Genomic DNA, 21,891 nt, shown 5'->3' with positions numbered 1-21,891 from the left:
AAAAAGTCTACTGCAACATTGAGGGAAATATACTAAAACATTGATAAAAACCTATTACAACATCTCAAGCACTACTAATGCAACATTCAAAAAAACATCTGTTGCAACAAAAAAATCTACTGCAACATCGAGAGAGAATCTGCTGCAACAATGAGAAAAAACTATTACAACATCTCAATCACTACTAATGTAACATCGAAAAAAACGCATGTTGCAACAAAAAATCTACTGCAACATCGAGAGAGAATCTGCTGCAACAATGAGAAAAAACTATTACAACATCTCAATTACTACTAATGCAACATCGAAAAAAACGCATGTTGCAACAAAAAATCTACTGCAACATCGGGGGAGAATCTGGTGCAACAACGAAAAAAACAAAATAAAATATCTCAAGAACTGCTCTGCAACATCAGAGAAATGCGTGTTGCAACAACCAAAAAAGATACTGTTGCAACATTCCACATCATCTGTTGCAACATTGAAAATGAACCATTGCAAAACAGCGACGAGATCTGACTCACTGAAACACCAGCTACCACAAAAATCCTTAGATCTAGAAGGGGAAGAAGAGGAGGAGGAGGTGCAGCAGGAGGGAGCCAGATCTGGGTCCAGTAGGAGAAAGAAGGGGGAGAGAGACCTCAGATCTAGATCCCTCCCTACCTACCTCGTCGGAGCCACACATGGAGGTCGCAGCACACGAGATGCGAGAGCAGGGAGGGAGGGAGGGAGGGTGCGCGGCTCACTGGAAGCTGCCCGCCATGGCCCCCACTCCGATGGCTATGGATGTCGCAGAGGAGGGAAGAGAGGATCATCTTCGGTGTCACGGAGGTCACATAGAGAAGGAGGGAGGCAAGGATGGTGCGGCTCGCTGGAAGTCGCTGCCATCGCCCTCCTCTTCGTGTGACATGGAGGTCGGAGGGAGGGAAGAAGGGAGGAAGGGAGAGGGAACAAGCGAGCTGGATCTGACTGTGCCTCCGTCTTGGTGAGCAGCAGCGAAGGCAGCGCAAGCAGTAGCAGAGCGGAGCGAGCGAAGATGGAGCCACGGCGCGCAGAGAAAAAAGTGACGAGCGGGTGCGTCGGGTGGATAAGAAGCTACGAGACGCGTCGGGTCCTTTCCCTGGTTCGCTCGGTGGAGTAGGTCTGTCCGATGCGGACGGACGCTCTAGAAGTAGCATTACCCTTTAAAAAAACACTTTATCCTTCACCTGCTGGCTGCTTGAAAAAAAAACTATTTCCAAAAATCTTGTAGTAACAAAGTAGCTGTAAAAAACTGCTCTTGTTCCCTGAGTAAACACTGCAGCTGCAAGCCTGCAAGCAGTGCAAAAACGTTCAGTTTCAGAAGACGTCTGTCAGATTCAGATGCAGCGGCTGAGGAGGCCGCAAACGACCACAAGCCCAACAAGCAGCAGGCGATCTGCTGCATCTGCAGAAGGGCCCACCGTCAGGCTCAGGACGTCATCTCCCAGCACCACCCCCGACTCCGTCTGCTTCCTCTTCGTCTCCGCCACGACCTCGCCGTCGGGCCCGCTGATCCTATACTCCGATTTGCGCGGCACACCGTCGATCCTGTAAACCTCCCCGCCGACGCAGACCGTCGCCACAGCTCGGCCACTGTCCAGCGGCCCTCCCTTCTTCTTCAGGATCCCACGGGCCTTCTGGACGCTGAACCATCGCTTGGAGCTCTCCTCCTGCTCCATGCCTGCAGTACCGGTGGTGCCATAAGAGTAGCCCTTCCATGTCTCGAACGCCGCAAAATTCTGCAGAGAGAATCACACACCCAAGTGTTAGCTACGCTATATAAGGCCTCGTCACTCGTCAGAGAAGGACGGCAATGTCGTCGCAGGCATGCATTCACCTTCTTGAGGAGCTTGAGCAGCGTCCTGCCGTCGCCGTCCATGACGTACGCCTCGTGGCTGCGGCTGCAGCCGTAGTTGTCGACGCGGTAGGCGACGCGGCCGTCCTCGCCGTAGACGGTGCACCCGTGGCCGCTGAGCACCAGCGACTTCATCCACACCGTGTACACCTGCTGCTTCCCTGCCGCCGGATCGTCATCACTCGGAGTAGCGGCGCGCGGGTGGAGGTGAGCGGATAGCGGCTGGATCCTGGTGATGGCCATTGGTTTCTTCTGAACTTGTGATGAGGTGAGGTGAGGTCTGAGGTCTGACCGTCTGAGGTGAGCGTCAATGCGATCATCTTCTGCGTTCATTTTATACATGGAGATGGAGGCATGCATGGCAGGCCTCACCATGCCTGCATTTCGGATCTTATGAGTATTTTATTTTATTTGTTATCTTTAAGATAAAAGGATTATCATTAGGTGGGTTCTGCTCTCCAGCCTCTCCTCCTCCCCACAGTTTTCCTTTCAGAAAAAAGGTGGGTACGCTTCTGTTCTGCTTCTGCATGCAATGTTCATCACGAGGTCAATTTCAGCAAAACTTGTTTAGTCAGGGATCGGATACTGTACTATCTCTCTCTCTCTTCTGGAAAGTGATCGATGCTGCATGGACATTATACGCTTTGTACACCATGGTGTCTCCTGTATTTAATTTCCAAGTATTTTCTGACTCCTTTTTCTCCACATGTTTCTGTTGGGGTTGCTCAGTGTTCTGTTAAACGCGTGCAGTGTCACAACGCGGATGTATTTTATTTTATTTTTTCTACTTTCTTTAGCTTCGTAGCAGGAGAGCATCTGTATTTAGTTTAGTACTACCTCTGCCCTAAAACTGCTGCTGTTTTAGTTTTGCGCTAAATTAAATTTCTCTAACTTTGACTAAGTTTATATATATATATATATATATATATATATATATATATATATATATATATATATATATATATATATATATATATATATATATATATTTTATAATGTTATTATAGATAGATAGATATGTACGTTTTCTATTAGTTTGGTCAAAATTAGAGAAGATATTACTTACTATAAATGACCTAAGTTTGGAACTAAGAGAGTAGTATATGTAGCAGTAACAGAAGTGCTGAGTGAGACAGATGGGTAAACTAGCTATTTGATTTGGAAAGGTGTCGGTCATAGATTTTCATAATGCCTTTTCCTTTTTACATTCGGTTTCTTTTCCCTACTTTATATATGTGGAAAGAGGCGATGACTGAGGGTCAATATCTGAAAAGTTGCAACAATTTTACTCAAAAGCAATCCATATACGTTTTTATTTCTTTATCTAAAAGAAGCATTTTCATTTGACCAGCTGACTCCATGGCAATCACATGACGCGGTCATAAAGTTATTCGTCACTTGAAACCTCACTATTCCAAAATTACTCTGTTTTGAAAAATGGGAGGTTGCTTGGAGTTCCTTGAAGTTTTCCTGCACGAATCCAAAACAAACTTAATTAAACCTGCTAGCGAGCTGAAGATTCTGATCATGATAAACGCGAAAGCACATGTGTACAGAGAACTGCACTACATACACATTGCACTTTTGTTCTCACCAAATATTCAGATGTTTTATTTAAAGAGAAACGTTGATCTGTCATTTTATTTTCTTTCTATTCGCGGGAAGCTTGGAGAAGGAGCGTGTGATTCGGTCAACAAATTGTTTTTCCCTAGTACACCAACTCTCAGCTGGGGAAGTATATATGCTAATGTTCAGTACCTCAAATATTCCTTCTGTCCTTCAGTACCCCAAGTATAGTATAGAACTATAGATTGTAGTGCACCCGTGCTTTCCATGCCTTTGGAGCAAGCAAACAATTCGATCGGATGAATAATGATCCTATTCACAAGTCTTCCATTGCATCACATCGATCGATCAGGTACAACTGAATGTCTTCATCTGCAGTTAGTTTATGAGCATTATGGAGTAGCTCAGACGCTAATCCACACGAGGCTCCCAAATGCTATGGTATGCAGGCAGGCCTTGCACTAATTGTTAAATCCGACGTCGCTCGCGATAATCTCGTCGCCAATCGCAATATATGCAAGAAAAGTCAGAGACTGCCGCTTCCCGAAAAGCAGGAAACGCTTCATCTGATCGCAAAAAAAACACGCACAAGTGCATGCACTCTAGGTGGATTAGGGAAATAATGGAGTTTTATTTGAAGTTTATCATGCACTGCCAGGTGTGGATAAGCAGTAATCTGTAAACAAAGCTTGTGGGTGGCCCCTGGTGCTGACATCGCGTAGAAGGATGCGATGAACATGAACAAGGATAGAATTCGGTCGCCATGCACATCACTCCATGGAAGAAGCGAATGGAAACTAAACCTACTAAGGGCTACAGCAGTACTGAATAAAACAATCAGATCGTTGTTGAGATCTGATCGCACATGTTTCCCGTTACTCCGATTCTTTGTGGTTAGTTGGGATCCTGATGAACTGCATTGGATGAAGTGAGCCCTGCCCAATGCCAAAAGAACATGGACAGAGATTATGCATTTTTAAGCTGAAATAGCTAGTTAGGTAGTTATATAGCTACACTTAAGCATCTTGGAGTATGTATTTGCACTTGTAGTAAATGAGAATCTTAACTTTTTTTAAAAAAACTTAGCAGGAGCTCTGCCTCTCAATTAAAGAAAAATAGAGGTTTATGTACAGAAAGTCCGAAGGCCTAAAACACCCCAGAGGACACAGAATGAGAATCTTAAATGAACTACTGTATTAGGCATTTAGGCTAGAGAAGTAATGTCTGAAATGAACTCTAGAACATACTGTATTAATCGTACCTGCCTGTAATGATTGTATAATTGAGTTTTTATTTGATGTTTTTTTTATTTTTTTCGAGATTGGGTGTTTAACCTGTTTTTTATTAAGAGGAAGAGGAAGTAGGCAAAGTGCCCAAGTTACACAAGCGATCCATAACGGTGGCAGGCCATCGTTAGCGAATTAGAACGACCTTAACTATTCAGTTGTAAATTACGCCTCATTCTTAAGCAAAATGTGTGACCTAAAACTGGCGGCTCCCTAGGCACGGACAGCACTGGTCATGCTCAAAAAGAGGACATTCATCGCCTCACGCGTCGAACGGTGACAAGGGCATGGTGAAGGCCGTCTGGAACTCATCAAATGACGCCTTGTGAGGAAGTTGCGTCTCCACCTCCATGCCGAGCCTCTGGTGTTTATCATGCACTGGCTTGTGTGGATAAGCAGTGATCTTAAACAAAGTTTGTGGAATTGTAGGTGGCCCCTGGTGCTGACATCGAGTAGAAGAATGCGATGAACATGAACAAGGATATAATTCGGCCGCCATGCACTGATGCACATAACTCCATGGAAGATGGAAGAAGCATATGGAAACTGAACCTACTGAAGAGTAGTACATACAGCAGTAGTGATTAAAACAATGAGATCGATGTTGAAATCTGGTCGCACATGTTTCCCGTTACTCTGAGGTTAGTTGGGATCCTAAACTGCATTTGTTGAAGCGAGCCCATGCCAATTGCCAAAAGACCATGGTCCATGGATAGCTGCACATAAGCTCAAATATATAACTAGTTATTATGTAGTTACACTTACATAGCTGCACTCATTGTTTGGACTAACCCGCCCTAATTCACATGTATTGATGTGAAAAAATATTAATTTTTCACTCCATGCATGGAAGATGGAAGAAGCAAATGGAAACTGAACCTACTAAGGAGTCCAGCAGTAGTGAATAAAACAATGAGGTCGATGTTGACATCTGATCGCACATGTTTCCCATTACTCTGAGTCTGAGGTTAGTTGGGATCCTGATGAACTGCATTGGATGAAGAACATGGAGTGAGCCCCGGCCAATGCCAAAAGAACATGGACAGAGAGGTTTACCTTCTCTGCTTCTAAGCGTCTGATATAGATATATATACCTCATATATAACTGCACTTTAAGCTGAACTGAAATAGCTACTTAGGTAGTTACTATATAACTGCACTTAAGCGTCTTGGAGTATGTATTTGCAAATCTTAACTGAAGTTTTGTTCTGAGAGAGTTGCATACCTGACGCCCTGTGGAGTGGAACATTACTGTATTATTAGGCTGAAGTAATGTCTGAAATGAAACTCTGAACATTACTGTATTAATCCCGTACCTGCCTGTAATGACAGTATACTATATAACCATGAAACATTTTGTTGCCTTCTTCAGCAGCCTACGATTAATAATCAATCAAAACCCCAGAGACAGCTGGTAAACGTGATCGATAATGAATCGAAGTTGCTCATTGCTGACTAGGACTCTAGGAGTACTTCTGTCGTAGTACACACAAAGAAAATGAGCTCGATAAACAACTTTTGGTACAGCACTATTATATATTATATCATATTTTGCATGACGCGTATAAGAACACAAGTTTTTACAATTTTTTAATATGGCCTCCGAAATATATATGGGGTGGCCATCCATGTACAGGCAGCCAGCAGCATCCCATCCTCGTCATCATCAGCGCTCAGCAGAGCAACCAGCGCGCCCTCTCGACCCTCCCCATGGCCAAGATCCAGCCTTTGCCCGCAGCCTCGTCGCCGGCGCCTCCCTCCTCCACGGTTGAGGGACAGCAAGTGTACACGGTGTGGATGAAGTCGCTGGTGTTCAACGGCAACGGCTGCACGGTGTACGGCGCGGACGGCGGCGTGGCGTTCCGCGTCGACAACTACGGCTGCAGGGGCGGCCGCGAGGCCTTCCTGATGGACCGCGCCGGCAGGACGCTCGTCGGGATCCGGAGACGGAGCTGCTTCGGGATGCTCAGGAGATGGGAGGCCTGCCGGTACTCCGAATCCGGGTCCGACGGCGGCGAGGAGACGAGGACGCCGTGGTTCGCGGTGCGCAAGGCTCCGGGCGGCGGAGCTTCCGTGACGATGCATGGCAGCGGGAGGACGACGTACGCAATCGTCGGCGGGTGCTCGCGCAAGCCGGACTACAGAATCATTGGCGGCACCGACGGTGCGGCCGTGGCGGCGGTCGCGCGGAAGCAGACGCCGGCCGGGGTGGTTCTTGGGGACGACGTCCTGACGCTGACGGTGGCGCCGGGGACGGACCATCTCCTCGTCCTGGGGTTGGTCGTCGTCTGTGGCCTCATGAACCGTTGCTTGTGATGGCCGATGGCCATGACTTCATCACAGCCAAGCCATGTGATTTTTCCCCCCTTGATCAGCTAGACTGATTCGAAGGAGGATACAGTGTGAGAGCGTGCTTCAGAGTAGGTTAGTGGCTGGCCATTTTTCCCACCAATTTGAGGACACTTTCCACTTTTTGGTGGATGTATTTTTTTTTTATCCGGATTCTACGGATGTACAACTGTATGCTGGCCACATATACATAGGCCTTGTTTAGATACACCCAAAAACCCAAAACTTTACAAGATTTCCCATCACATCGAATCTTGCGGCATATGCATGGAGACATTAAATATAGATAAAAAAGAAAACTAATTACACAGTTTACTTATAAATCACGAGACAAATCTTTTAAGCCTAGTTGCTCCATAATTAGATAATGTTTGTTAAATAAAAACGAAAGTGCTACAGTGTCAAAATCCAAAAAAATTATGAATCTAAACAAGGGCATAATCTGTGAAGCATACTTTTTTCCATTGCAGACTTTAGTTTGACTTTTCTCTTTGCTAATTTTGTTTTTTTTTCATTCCTGAACATCCTATCATTTGCTCACAAGTTTAGCACGAGCAACCTCAGCATAAATGTGTAAGTAAATTCTTGTGTCACTTCGCAAATCCAGGAGCTACTGCAGGTAGCAAAGATGTCATTATGCAAAAGTATATACTCAATACAATTTGACCTCAATATAATCGAAGATAATTTTTTGCCATGTATGATAAAATCACTGCTCTGGAGTGTAAAGACATGTGGAAGTCGTAGATACGACCTATGCTATGAAATTTCAGATATGCAATTATAACGGTTCATATACTTCATAGAATAGAGTTGACTTACGTAATTTTGTTGAGAACTGTTCAAACATTTGATCGTTTACCATATGTCATTGCGATATATATTTTTGGTTGATTTGTTACATGCTGAGACCATCAATATAGCTCTGACTTCAAAAAGTATCAAAAAAAAAACCCTGTAGACTGTAGTAGTTGCTCTGCTGGCTGTCTTGATATGAACTGTCTGACACTTACTATTTATCCTAGGTAATAATCATGTTTCATAGATATTCACTTTCAACACCATAGAATTACTTCTTCTCTCAGCAAAACAAAAGTAGGAGAGACTTTTTTTGATTAAAAAAATAGGAGAGACTTTGACCCTAAAAGTGCAAAGCACGTATGTACAGAGGACCCCACATAATGCACTTTTATTCTCGTCCAATCATTAAGGTTTCTTTATTTGGAAATGTTGGTGGACCATTTTTTTTTTTTTTTTTTGCAATCCACAAGTTCTTCGGCTAGTTATATTTAATCTCAAATTATCAACTCTTCTTATTTTATATGCTAATTTCCAGTCCCCCAATGGCCCTTCTGCCCTGTGATATAGTACAACTACAATTTACTACACATGGGTCTCATGGCTTTGGAGAAAACTAATACTCAGAAGTCCTCCAAGGCATCACATCGATCGAGCTTGTACAACTGCATCTGCAAATAATTTACACCCATTATTTAGCACAGTTGGTAATCTGCACAAGGCTCCTAGTTTCCTGGCGTCTTCTCCCCATTGTTTAGTCTGATGATGGCTCTTCTGCTCAATATATAATTAAGGCGTTCATCTTGTCCTTGCCATTATTTCCAAGCCAACCAATTAGCTACTCCAAAAAAGCCGGACACAAGTGCTTGCACTCTACTAGCTAGGAACGTAATTCATAACATGCTATTGTTTATTGTTGTATATATGGATGGACTTATATATGGTACGGTACACTACCATGTGTGGATGAGTTTAGTTATGGGTGTCTGTCGCTGTAGGTGACATCAGAGAAAAGGGGAAGAACAACAATATAAATCGGCCGCCACATCATTTCAAGTAGGAGAAGCGCCGCCAGAAAATTGTAATCAGGCCTACTAACTAGGCCTGTGACAGTACTGTCAGCGCTTATCCTTCAGCCGAATAGAGCAATGTGCTGTTCTGATCGATGTGGAAACCTGATCGCACGTGTTAAATTCGCTGTTGCTCTGGGATCAGATCGTAATCTTAAACGGCATTTGAAGAAGAGATGGTGGGGCCTCTCGCTTGCGTCCCATGTCTATGCAGAGTCATACTCCTTTTATTTTTCTAAATGTTAGTATATTTGGTTTGTCCTAATTTAAACATTGTAATAATAACTATTTTTAAAATTCTTATAGTTTGATAATATATGAATTATATATTATGATAGTATTTCTGGTAAAAAATCTTAAATATAAATCATATAATATAAAACTATATAATTTTTTTTAAAAGAATCAATGGTCAAAGATACAACACGTTTGACTTAGGAAAAACTAAATGTGAGACTTAAAAAAAACAGAGACAGTATATAGGATTATGGAAAGACTCATCTATATTACAATCACCGTGCTTCATAGTGACTTACTATAGCACAACAAAGGCCTGGATCTGGTGGAATTAATCCTTCGATCAGTTAGCTAGGGTTGATGCTACAATAGCAGTAGGACGATCAGCAGGAGGCGGCCCGCACCGCCTCAGTGCCTCAATAGTCCGATGCCTCGGCCTCCTCGTTGCTGTCCCGACGCTGCCTATCTCCTCCGTGCAGCAGCCGGCCGAGTTCATCAATTGCGTAGAGAACGAGAGAGTGAATAACATATGGGCCTTACATATCATTCACTACTAGAATACATTTGGGTGGTCGTGTTTACATATATAGTATTGATAGAGAAACATAAAGAAATGAGGTATTATCAAAATAGATGGCTAGCATTGCTGCAGATGTTTCAACTCCTGCCTGTACACATTTACAAAGTACATCACTGAAGGTTTTAGTTACCTACCAAAGTATACCAAACCATATGCTAGATTTTTCTAAACTCCAGAGACACGCGCACACACTTGGTAAACGTGATGATAATAGTAACCTTGTCGATCACTGCTGACTCGTACAAAACTAGAATGAGCATAAACAACTTTGTTAAAAAACTATAATCTATCATTTCCCATGACGCGTATAGGAACAAGCACCCAGTTACCCGCTCCAATTTTTAATCAACTCTATGAAACTCGCAAAACATAAAGAAGAATAGATGGACCTATCTATAAATATATGTGGGTGACCAGTCATCGTCTCACTGCAGCCTGCAGCTAGCTACCGACAGCAGCAGACCAAGCAAGCAATCAGAGAGAGAGAGAGAGAGAGAGAGAGAGGAGCTCTGCTAGCTAGCTCTTGGACCCCATCAATGGCCAAGATCCAGCCTCTGCCTCTGCCTGCAGCTGCAGCTGCATCGCCTCCCTCTTGCTCTCCCTCAGGGGATGGGCAGAGCCTGCAGAAGCAGGCAGAGTACACGGTGTGGATGAAGTCGCTGGTGTTCAACGGCAACGGCTGCACCGTGTACGGCGCCGACGGCGGCGTGGCCTTCCGCGTCGACAACTACGGCTGCCGCGGCGGCCGCGAGGTGTTCCTCATGGACCGCGCCGGCAAGACCCTCATCAGGATCCAAAGAAAGGGCCGCCTTGGGTTGTTCAGGCGGTGGGAGGCTTGCCGGTACTCCGAATCTGACGACGGCGAGGAGACGACGACGCCGTGGTTCAGAGTGCAGAAGCAGAAGGCTGATGATGGAAAGAACGGCGCCGCCGTGACGATGATGCACCATGGAAGAGGTGGCAGCGCGGCCGCGTACACGATCGGCTGGTGCGCGGCGGGCAAATTGGGCTACGAAGTCACCGGCGCTGGCGGCGCGGTCGCGGCGGCGGTCGAGCGGAAGCGGACGCCGTCTGGTGTTGTGCTCGGAGACGATGTCCTGACGCTGACGGTGGGGGCCGGGACGGATCATCTGCTCGCCTTGGGTTTGGTGGTCGTCTGTGGCCTTATGAAACGGTGCTTGTGATGGGGAAGTAGGGAGTTGATGGCTGAGGACTCTCTCCATGGAAGTGCTGCTGCTCCATCACACAAACAAATTTTATCTTCTCTTTGTGCAGTTTTTGCAGCTAGATACATGGTGCAGTGAGAGATTGGTGATAATAACTAGTAATGTAGATATACTAGCAGCAGCTTGGATCCTTTTTTTCCCACCAAATTGAGGACCCTTCCCCTCTTTTTGGTGGATGTTTCTTCCTGGATCCTATTATGGTCATCAGATTGTTTTGCTGTACCTATGTGTTGGCGATATTGGGCAGTAACAAATATACTTATTTTTATTAGCATACACACTTCTGCTTATGATTGCTTTTCACTTAAATTAAGGAATAAAACATCATTCCAGCCTTCACATTCACAAGTGAATGCTTATGGCCAACCAATACACAAAACGAGTACTTAGACCAAGTTCAGCTAGACGGAGATGAAAGAAACCAAAGTCCAAAGTCCAAACCACTTTTCAACAATGGAAACATCGATAAAGAAAGAGGCCTAGAAAGCTACCCTCCTATCCTGTGTGTACCTGGCTTTTACTCCATCAAAACACTTCATGTATCTAGGCACTACAAAACTTTGACTATATATGCAAAAATGTGGTTATCTGAGAGCACATAATCTGGATTCTGGTAACTCTAACCTTACTTGTGGTGCGCTAACCTTAATTATAGTCAACTATCAACTGTGTACCATCTGCGGATGAGAGGCTGTAACCTTGTTTCCGTATTAAAAACCAAGACTTCGACTATGTCTAGGATGTAGATTCGATGGATCTTGAGGGAGGATGAAAGCAGAGATGAAGAACACTATAACATTTCAAATAGTTGAACTAACTTTCATGGACCATATATAATCCATAGCTTGCTAAGACACATGAGCAATTTTTGTTAACGAAACTACTAAGTTGCATGCGCCGAGAAATTTGACCCAAAAGCTTAAGTTTTGACTCTCAATGAAGGGTTGCCCATGAACTACTGATCAGCAACTCAGCATTATCGTTCCTGCAACGCATATATACCTATGGCTTATATCACTACATGTATGCTATAATACTTGGTGAATTGGTGTTAGATATATGTGATATGTCATAGTTAACTCTTTAAGGTTTAAGGTTTAGGTGCGCTCTATGAATGTTCAGAAGGTTTAATTCAAACCAAATTTGTTTAAGTAGGAGAGTAGCCCATCAGGGATCAGACGATACCGTAGCAGGTATGTTGTTTATCTTAGCTTCTGGAAGTAAAGTGATGTTGTATTTACGTGATACACTTGGTGTACGATTCTACGATATAGATCATGTGTATAAAAAATCTTCATTTTCTCCAAATGTTTTGTTGAGGTGCATTACTCAAATGTTGACCGTATTACAATGTGCCAGAATCATTATCTTTTTGGCACTTGGCTTTATAGTAAGAGAACGACTGGTTATAGTTCAGTCTTCAGAGGGAAGTATCCAACAAAAAGTGTATTTGTCTACTCTATGCCTTTTTTGAGGGAACGGTGGGGAAAAAAACCCCAACCTTTCTTTTTATTTTTATTTATTCAAGGAAATATAAAAATAAAGAGATTACAGGAGCACGAGCTGTGCTAAGGGAGCTACCAAAGCTTAAAAAGGAAAAAACAAGTTCATTAAGAGATACTCTCTAGCCGCAGTTGTAGAAAATCAGCGCGGCCAGGCTTGGATTTGATGCAAATCAATCCAATTTCATGCTTGAAGTGAGCTTTCCAGTTCGCCAATAAGCAAGCCTTGTTGTCAAAGATGAGGTTATTTCTAGAGCACCATATGGACCAACATGCGGTGATTAGAACTTCCCTAAAGACTGGGTTAGCAAAATTGATTCTTGCATCGATAATCATGCCAAGGTGAGGAGGTTTAATTAGGTTCCAGTTGATGCCAACAAGGTTCCAACAAGCTTGACTGAAGGGGCAAACAAAGAAGAGTTGGAACAGGATTTTCTCCATATCCAGATTACAGATGGCGCATGAGTAGCTAGTGAGCTGCATGTTTTTCCTCCTCAACATATTTCTGGTGCTAAGTCAGTCTCTAAGGAGCAACTAGAAGAAAAATTTGTGTTTTCCAAGGTTTTCACCTTTCCACATCCAATCAAAAAGAGGTGAGGCTTGCTGACTCCCAAGGAGCAAGGCTGCCTGGCATTTGTCTATTTCATCATTTTTTTATTTGAATATTGCATCTGTTTAATTTCATATGCATATAATTTACACTTCTTTTGTGAATAATACAACTTTACAGTTTAGTATAGCAGAATTGTTGAATCACATGACTCCATCTACTTTGCATATTTTGCTTTTGAAAAAGATGTAAGTCCATACATGTGCCATTTTTTTTTTGCATTCTAGCATTCCTCTCTCTGAAAAGACTACAGTTCAATTGAAATTGAAAAGGTCCTGAAACATTTTCAGTTGTGCAGTTGACTCAGTTGCAATTGCGACCCCATATTAATACACCCAGATAGTGAAGCTTATTTTCTTGGGATATCACATTATCACTGCAATCTTCAAACATTTTTTAAAACAAGATAAGGTTAAGTTTGGATTGGAGATTGGCAAAAGAAATTTATAGAAACTATATAAATTATTGTAATCTGAAGTAGGCTGAAATGCTGCTACAATGCTACAAGCCGAAGATATCATAGACGTGAAATGCACATATTGTACTATTTATTTTTGCCTGATCCAAAGGTTGAGATGTCGTTTTCTTTTCATTTTATTTTATTTGTAACTTGTAAGAAATGCTTGGAGACATATATAAATACCTTTGTGAAAAAACAGAAGGAATGATTCAGTCAAAATCTTTTGCTACTTATGCATTATTCAATCTCAGCGCCGTATATATATATATATATATATATATATATATATATATATATATATATATATATATATGCTGATATTCAATCCCTCTAAAGATTCCTTCTGCCTTGTACAAATTTTAATGCAAGCATGGGTTTCACGTCCAGGAGATAATGTTCGTGCAAAATAAAAGTATTTGAGAAGTCTTCCATTGATCGTATCGGTACAGCTACATGCGCATTATTATGACCACGGTTGGTATCTGTTGCTGATTCGCATGCACGTACAGGTCTACCAATTTTCTACTATAAATAATCCGTGTTGTTTAAGCTAATGAATCATATTAGATTATATTATCCCGGCGCATGATGGAAGCTATTTTAGGTAGCAACAATATTCGACATACAGGTATCCATTTTACTCCAACACCAGAAGAATGCGGTTCCCAAAAAGCAAGAAACGCTTCAAATCAAATCAAAGAAAAAAGACCTCTTTGCTAATTATAACAAGGGAAGAAGTCTATATATTTTGGCCATCCAACTATTATCCAAATTTGTTTTTTTAACTATATATAAATCTAAAACTATTAATTTTGACCATCAAGTTATTAAAACTGGAGAAATTTAACCATCTGATTCAAAGGTGGTTTTGATTTTTAAAAAAAATAGATTATTTTCAAAATGCTCATATAGCTAATTCATCGATCCCCACGCACAAAAACATGCATCCACAAATTAATCAAACTGTGTTCATCTAAAGCCATTCAGTACCATGCATCCCCTATATCTAGAACATCTTGGGCTCTAGATGGCATTCTCGCTATGAACAACCTGTATAATATACTGAATTTCTGTTACCTACAGATCTACTGTGGCATTGTTATTAGATTATCAGTAGAAACTCCAGCCACACTTGGTAAACGTGACCATTAAGTTGATCATAGAGGTGACTCCTTTTTTCAGAAAAAAAACAAGAAAATATTTCATTAAGATTAAGCAAATGAAAAAGGTCCCCAGCCTCTACCATAGAGCTGACTCCTGCATACAAACTAAAGCTTGCTAGCTACTTATATATTCAACTATAATTGGTATATATAACACTAATATATACTTATATCATATCGCATGACGCGTATGATGAGTACGATTAAGTACCCAATGACACAACTAAATTTTTTAATGTGATTCTCTAAAAGTGGAAAACTAAACACGAACAGATGATATATATATAGACACATATATAAATATAACACACGGGAGACCTAGCCAGTACTTGCGTACCATTCTCATCGATCTTCAGTCTTCACCATATATATGATTAATTTGTTGAGCAAGATACCAACAGATCATCGGAGGTGGAGCAAGTAGTAGCAGTCAGCTCCTCCTCCTCGACCACCCCGTCGTCCACAATGGCCAAGATCAAGCCATGGCCGGCGGCAGGTTTATTGTCGCCAGCTGGTTCCTCCTCCGACGATAACGACGAGTGCTGCCAAAGCTCGCAGGGAGCCGTCGAGCAGCAGCAGCAGGCAGCAGCAGCAGAGTACACGGTGTGGATGAAGTCGCTGGTGTTCAACGGCAACGGCTGCACCGTGTACGGCGCCGACGGCCGCGTCGCCTACCGCGTCGACAACTACGGCTGCCGCGGCGGCCGCGAGGTGTTCTTCATGGACCGCGCCGGCAGCAACCTCATCAGGATCCAAAGAAAGGTATAGGTTCTTCAGTTCTTTGCTAGCTACACAACGACGAAGTTACTGTCTCCAACAATCGTCATCGACTCATCGTTTAAACTAAAAGCTCTGTCGCCATTGTTATGCATGCAGAGCTTTTTTATGTTTAGGAGATGGGAAGCTTGCCGGTGCTTCGACGATGGAGAAGGAGAAGAGGCGAGGCCATGGTTCAGAGTGCACAAGACATGGAAGCAGGACGACGGCTGCGCCGCCGTCGTGACGATGCACGGCAGCGGGAGGACGTATAGGATCGAGGGGTGCGCGCGCAAATCGGACTACAGGATCCTCAGCGCAGACGACGGCGCGATCATGGCGGCCGTCGGGCGGAAGCGGACGTCGGCCGGGGTTGTGCTGGGAGAGGACGTGCTGGCGCTGACGGTGGGATCGGCGACGGATCATCTGCTCGCTTTGGGCTTGGTGGTCGTGTGTGGCCTTATGAGCCGCCGCTTGTGATGGGTGGGATCGCAACGGCCGATCAAGAACGGAATTTGGTCTTCTTTTCCTGTGTTTTTTTTATGATTTGGAAGATACTAGTTTGATCCTAAGGCAGTGTACCAGTACGGACATGGTGACAAAATTTTATGTAGTTGGTGCCTTTTGGCGAGCTAGAATTTGTTCGTAGGTATGTAGGGAACAGTTTGGAGATCCCCCAACCCCCACCCCATCAAACCGAGGGCAATTTGTACCATTAATTTGTGGAAGATTGTCTCCCCTGGTTTATCAAGCTATTAAAGCTACGTATCCAATTGTAACTTTGCAAGAATTGTAATCTAATGATGAATCTGAATGTTTATTATCCACTTACTTTCGTCATGGGCATGTTTTTACAGTGTGTGGTACTTCTATTATCCAGCAAAGGAAGACATTGTACATGCATGGTTCATCGTAAAAGGGCCAAACTAATTGTGTGGTTACCTAGACAACTTTTGCAATTTGGAAGTTTTTTTAGGGATCACGTCATATGTTTCAATTCGTCAAGAGGTTTAGAGATTTATCGATGATCAAGATTATGTCATCATGCATATTCTAATTCATTCTAAGGTCTTGAGTTCGTTAGATAACAAACGGTTGTAAGCGATGAATGATAAAGAAAAAACTTTCACTACTTAATATTAGGGATAGGTTAAGAAAACGAAAAAGAAGCCTCCCAATGTCCAATAATGCAGTAATAGAGGTGGAACTTTGGCCGTACCATGTTAGTGACACCCTGGCTGCATGACCTTTTGGTACGACCCAAAGCAGGACATGATATAATAAATTTTAGGACACACTAATACCAACATGATAATCGACCGTGCTGTTTCTAGGATCTTAGTATGATGGGCGACCTGCATTTTGAGTTGTGATGGGAATAATACAACTTTATACTTTAGTGTAGTAGAATTGTAGAAGAGAATTCATATTTCAAGTTTGGTGTGAGGGATTTTGAATGGAAAATTATAATGATAATTCAGGATGGAGGTGGTGATGTATTTATATATCTCTTGTTAAAATAGAATTGCCATCCCTACCCTAGGGAAGCGGTGTAAGTTGGCTCTCTAAACTCTCATTCCTCTCCTCATTAAAACTCTCGTTCCAATGAAAAAAACAAAAGATTTATAAACTCTTACCTTCAAACTATCATTACCTCTTTTCAATAACTTCTAATTAAACTGAAGTAAAATTCCTGCTATCAATTCTCTTAGAACAATCCCTACCCAAAAACCATGAGACAATTTCTATACTTACCAAGGCCTTGTTTAGTTCCAAAAAATTTTGAGAAATCGACACTGTAGCACTTTCGTTTGTATTTGATAAATATTGTCCAATTATGGACTAGCTAGGCTCAAAAGATTCGTCACGTCAATTCCGACCAAACTGTGCAATTAGTTTTTATTTTCGTCTATATTTAATACTCCATGTATACGTCTAAAGATTCGATGTGACGGGGAATCTGAAAAATTTTGCAAATTTTTTGGAAACTAAACAAGGCCCAAGTCATATAGAAACTACATAAAAATAAAACAAACCATGTTTCGAATAGACAATACTCATCAAAATATAATTCTATTCAATCACATCTCTTCTCTCCTGATTTTTATCACTAATAGTGACCCCATGGTACTTTATATGTAGTGTGCTAGCTTTGCCCCTGTTTGTAGATATAGTGTGCATACATCGGAACTTTTTCATTTCTAGTGGTCTCGCTATTCTAAATTATACTTCCCCATTTTAAATTATTATAAAGCGTTTTGATTTTTCTAAATTCATAGCTTTTAAAATATATTTAGATATGCACTATGTCTAAAATCAATATATTGCTAGGTACTCAAAAATTGTAATATAGAGTTATGTATATAAAAAATGTCAAAATAACTTCAAGGCTTGTTCTTCTGGCAGAAAAGATATGGCTGCAAGTATTGTTTGCTGATTTATTGTTTTAGAAAAATACTGGATAAGCTTAAGAAATATATATTTTTGTGATATCTCTTGTCGCGGCAAATAACTTCAGTTTTTTTTTCTCACAAATAAAAGTTTAGAAGTGTTTGAGAATGTCTCTCATTTCTCCCGTTAAATTAGGCCTTGTTTAGTTCCGAAAAGTGAAAAGTTTTCGGTACTGTAGCACTTTCGTTTGTTTATGACAAATATTATCCAATCATGGACTAACTAGGATCAAAAGATTCGTCTCGTGATTTACAGCTAAACTGTGTAATTAGTTTTAGTTTTTGTTTATATTTAATGTTTCATACATGTGCCACAAGATTCGATGTGACGGGGAATCTTGAAAACTTTTTGCTTTTCAGGGTGAACTAAACAAGGCCTTAACAAAAAATGATTGAAAAAAAAAACCTGCCACATCAGACCAACGAAACGCAAGACGCAACCCCGACTCTGACTTCTCGTTCCACGTTCGTCGTTCTCGAAGGAAAAGGAGAAACTTTTGTGCCTGCGCGTGCTCTTTTCCCCTCGAATCAGGAGTTGCGACTGGGAGCTTCGGAAGCCTGCCTTTTCCCATCACGGGCGCAGCACAGCAGCTCTTTTCCCATCTGTACCCCCCGCCCCGCTAGGCCGCTCCTGCTCCTCTGCTCCACCGGTGACCGCCATGCCGCTCCCGACGATGACCCACTCCTCCGCGTTCCTCCTCCCGTCCTCAACCGCCCCGTCCAACCCCAGCGGCGGCGCCGACACGACCACCTACGCGCTCGTCGTCCTCAACCAGCGCCTCCCCCGCTTCGCGCCGCTCCTATGGTCCCGCGGTGACGCCCCTCTCCCTCTCCTTCGCCCGCCCCCCACCTCTCGCCATTGCTTGCCGCCTCCCGCTTCGCTTGATCGGTTTCTGGCTCTCCGCTCTCCGCGTCTGTCTGTCTGACTGACTGACTGACCCGTGTGCGTTTGTTTTCCGCTCGAGGGCAGCGCGCCTGCGCGTGTGCGCGGACGGGGGCGCCAACCGCGTCTTCGACGGCATGCCGGAGCTCCTCCCGGGCGAGGACCCCGCCGAGGTCCGCACCAGGTGATTGCGAATCCCAACTTCGCCTGTTCCTTCCGTTTGGTCGTCCTTCACGCAGTGTGGTCGGATGAATTGCTCGTCATGTAGTCGATGGAATGCACCAGAGACAACGACGAGTCCTGCTGTATTTGTCTGATTGTGCGCGGATGCGCCGCGAGAGCGATGTAGCTGCTCGCATAGTCGCATGGCGCCAAGGGGTGCCTTGCCGAATCCGGTTTCCAGTTGAGTTGATTCCCAAATATGTTTATTGCGCGCAGCGTCCGCCTTGCCACTTCTTTGGAGTACATAGTTTAGCTGGTATCGTTTCCATTCTCGATGAAGTCGAAGACGTCCTCCCCATTGTACTGTAGTTGCTATATCTTGCTATAGAATGCCCGGTTACCTTTTCCCCTTTCTTTTATAAGGAGTACAAAACATGTAACTTGCTCTTTCAGATCAATGAAAATCTCTAGTGGTGTTGAAATTATGCTTCTTTTCTCATGTCACACGTGTCTCAGAGCATCATTATGTTTGCCATAAATTTGAGAAACCTCTGTGCATCTCTTCTCAGATTTGAAGAATGGTTAATCTAATCAGTGTTAATCAGCTGAAGATTTTGTGTATGTGGGGATATTCTGTCAATCAAAGGAACATGGTTGGTTGGTTTACCATGCCTGTACTAGTTGGCATGAGATGTATACAGTTTGGTTAGTTTGGAAGGATTCAGGGCAGTTTTAATTTAATGTATCTTATCTTTGTGCAGGTACAAGCCAGATGTAATTAAAGGGGACATGGACTCAATAAGGCCAGAAGTGAAGGAGTATTATTCCAATTTGGTAACTACTGTATTTTGAATATTTAACATTCATGGTTGAAAATGACAGGCTAATGCTTGGTAGCTCGTACATGAACCTTATAGTCGTAAGCTTGTACATGAACCTTATAGTCGTCCTGCATTTAACAACTGTCAAGGACAATTTTTGAGTGGACATGTATAATGCTATCGACGTTTTGCAATCTGGGTCCACGTGAATATGTTTGAAGTTCTCCTTTGGCTGCTGCTTATGGCAATAACGAACTGGATATTAGACCTTGATCTCTGCTCCCTCTGATTTCAAATGCAAGTTGTTGTAGAATCTCTGTTTCAATTTAACCATCAATATGTTAATGATTGTGTAGAATCTGTAGATTGATAACATAGAATTAGTACTCCTAAATTCTTCACGTAAAATACCTTTACATTGAGGGAGGGTTGTGTGGTTGGCTGGTCTCGGAATGCAGGTTAGAGTGCTGCTCCATGAGTTTGTCACTGTCACTTTGGTTCCAGCAGGTAGCAACTTTTAAGCCTTCTGAAAAGGCCAGGGCTTTGTCCTCACTTTTTTTTAAAAAAAATACAGCATATATTTTTTTATTAGAAATTACATATGTTCTTAGAAATCACAAGTCAAAATGTCACATTTGGGATTGTGTCAATGTCCTAGATGACCTATGTTTGTAATTAAAGTAAGTGTTTCTTAAGATTGCTTTATTAATCAAAGTAGTATGTGAAGTGAAAGAGAAATGCTGGATTATTTGCAATCAGTTAGGCATATCGACTGTCCAAACTTACTAATCTTGAATAAGCTATGCACCTATGCCTTGTTTGTTTTAGATTCTTGTCCAGAGAATCTGTATCTAGCGAAAAAGAAGCATGTAAGACATGCAAACATAATACTTTCTTGTTTCATTGTTGATTGTACTTTGAATACTGCACCTCCATTTTCCTTCTGGACATGATTTGGAATATCATTTGGAAAGCCCGTGGGCTAAGAAATTAGGTACTTTGATATCCCCTGTATTCTGTTTCTGATTTACTGCCTTCGGAGGAAATTTATAGAAGCCATTGGTAAATTGAGGAAGTACTTGTTTGCTGGTTCTGTCTCCCATAACATGTCCAACGCTGCTTTAAGATGCAGCTTCCTGTTCGTGCACCCTTGATACTGAAAGCTCATTACTGGGACAGGAATCCATCGTGACTGACTTATTGATACTCTTCTTTGATTGATTACAGGGCACAAACATAGTTGATGAATCACATGATCAGGACACAACTGACTTGCACAAATGTGTATCATTTATCACAAGCGATCTCCCTGTCCCAGAGAAGTCTAATGTAGTCCATTTAAATTGATTAGAAAAACATCCATTATAACTGCAATGTCAGCTTAACAGATTTTACTGTGATTTCTCTAATTGCAGCTGTATATTCTTGTTCTTGGTGCACTTGGTGGAAGATTCGATCATGAGATGGGGAACATCAATGTATTATACCGCTTTTCAAACATCAAGATCATCCTCCTATCAGATGACTGTTCAATCTTTCTGCTCCCCAAGACACACTCTCACGAGATCCATATTGAGACATCGGTTGAAGGTCCTCACTGTGGTTTGATTCCCATGGGCGGCCCATCAGATATCACCACAACCACCGGGCTCCGGTGGAATTTAGGTAAAAGTGTCACACCTTGTAAATCCTCTTTATATTGTATAGTTGTATGGCAGCGTCTAAAATTGTTAAACTGCACTTCCTATTCAGATAACACAAGCATGAGGTATGGTGGATTGATAAGCACATCTAACATCGTGGATGAAGATAAAGTAACGGTGACTTCAGATTCTGATCTGATCTGGACAATATCGCTTCGGAATTGAGCTGAACATGCATAATTTTGCATGATTCCATGCCCAAATTTTGTCGCCTCAAAGTTGCATGACTGCTGTAACGTGGTGTGATATTGTTTTCCCCTGCATTTTGCAGCTGCATATGTCATTATGTCCATATATGTGAACTTATTGTTCATAATTTAAGGAATCCAGCATCTGCCAAATGCCCCCAATCTATTCACAGCTGTTTGTGCATCTGATTATCGATCAATTGTC

The 21,891-nt window shown here is 42.5% G+C and overlaps 5 protein-coding genes across 6 annotated transcripts; 4 read left to right on the top strand and 1 right to left on the bottom strand.

Annotated features, from left to right (window-relative positions):
* Positions 1,225-2,168, bottom strand: LOC8059409 (protein LURP-one-related 11). The gene is made up of 2 exons (XM_002456852.2): positions 1,859-2,168; positions 1,225-1,760 (listed from the first exon to the last, which is right to left on the bottom strand). The coding sequence occupies exons 1-2, from the start codon at positions 2,117-2,119 to the stop codon at positions 1,359-1,361; spliced, it is 663 nt and encodes a 220-aa protein (XP_002456897.1). The 5' UTR covers positions 2,120-2,168; the 3' UTR covers positions 1,225-1,358.
* LOC8059408 (protein LURP-one-related 11) lies at positions 6,235-7,322 on the top strand. Its single transcript, XM_002458992.2, has one exon. It carries the CDS (start codon positions 6,439-6,441, stop codon positions 7,042-7,044), a length of 606 nt encoding a protein of 201 aa, XP_002459037.1. The 5' UTR covers positions 6,235-6,438; the 3' UTR covers positions 7,045-7,322.
* LOC8059407 (protein LURP-one-related 11) lies at positions 10,149-11,264 on the top strand. The gene has a single exon (XM_002458991.2). It carries the CDS (start codon positions 10,299-10,301, stop codon positions 10,944-10,946), a length of 648 nt encoding a protein of 215 aa, XP_002459036.1. The 5' UTR covers positions 10,149-10,298; the 3' UTR covers positions 10,947-11,264.
* LOC8059406 (protein LURP-one-related 11) lies at positions 15,047-16,312 on the top strand. The gene is made up of 2 exons (XM_002458990.2): positions 15,047-15,485; positions 15,600-16,312. The coding sequence occupies exons 1-2, from the start codon at positions 15,189-15,191 to the stop codon at positions 15,957-15,959; spliced, it is 657 nt and encodes a 218-aa protein (XP_002459035.1). The 5' UTR covers positions 15,047-15,188; the 3' UTR covers positions 15,960-16,312.
* LOC8059405 (thiamine pyrophosphokinase 1) lies at positions 18,413-21,839 on the top strand. Of its 2 annotated transcripts, XM_002458989.2 has the most exons (6): positions 18,413-18,742; positions 18,900-18,996; positions 19,736-19,808; positions 21,023-21,124; positions 21,211-21,460; positions 21,548-21,839. In XM_002458989.2, exons 1-6 carry the CDS (start codon positions 18,589-18,591, stop codon positions 21,661-21,663), a joined length of 792 nt encoding a protein of 263 aa, XP_002459034.1. In that variant the 5' UTR covers positions 18,413-18,588; the 3' UTR covers positions 21,664-21,839. The 2 variants fall into 2 exon arrangements, with proteins under 2 accessions (XP_002459034.1, XP_021311094.1); XM_021455419.1 differs by lacking the exons at positions 18,413-18,742; positions 18,900-18,996 and adding an exon at positions 19,569-19,627.

The sequence above is a fragment of the Sorghum bicolor genome, chromosome 3, assembly GCF_000003195.3.
Source record: "Sorghum bicolor cultivar BTx623 chromosome 3, Sorghum_bicolor_NCBIv3, whole genome shotgun sequence".
NCBI classification, from domain to species: domain Eukaryota; kingdom Viridiplantae; phylum Streptophyta; class Magnoliopsida; order Poales; family Poaceae; genus Sorghum; species Sorghum bicolor.
This window is presented reverse-complemented; position numbering and strand designations above follow the sequence as displayed.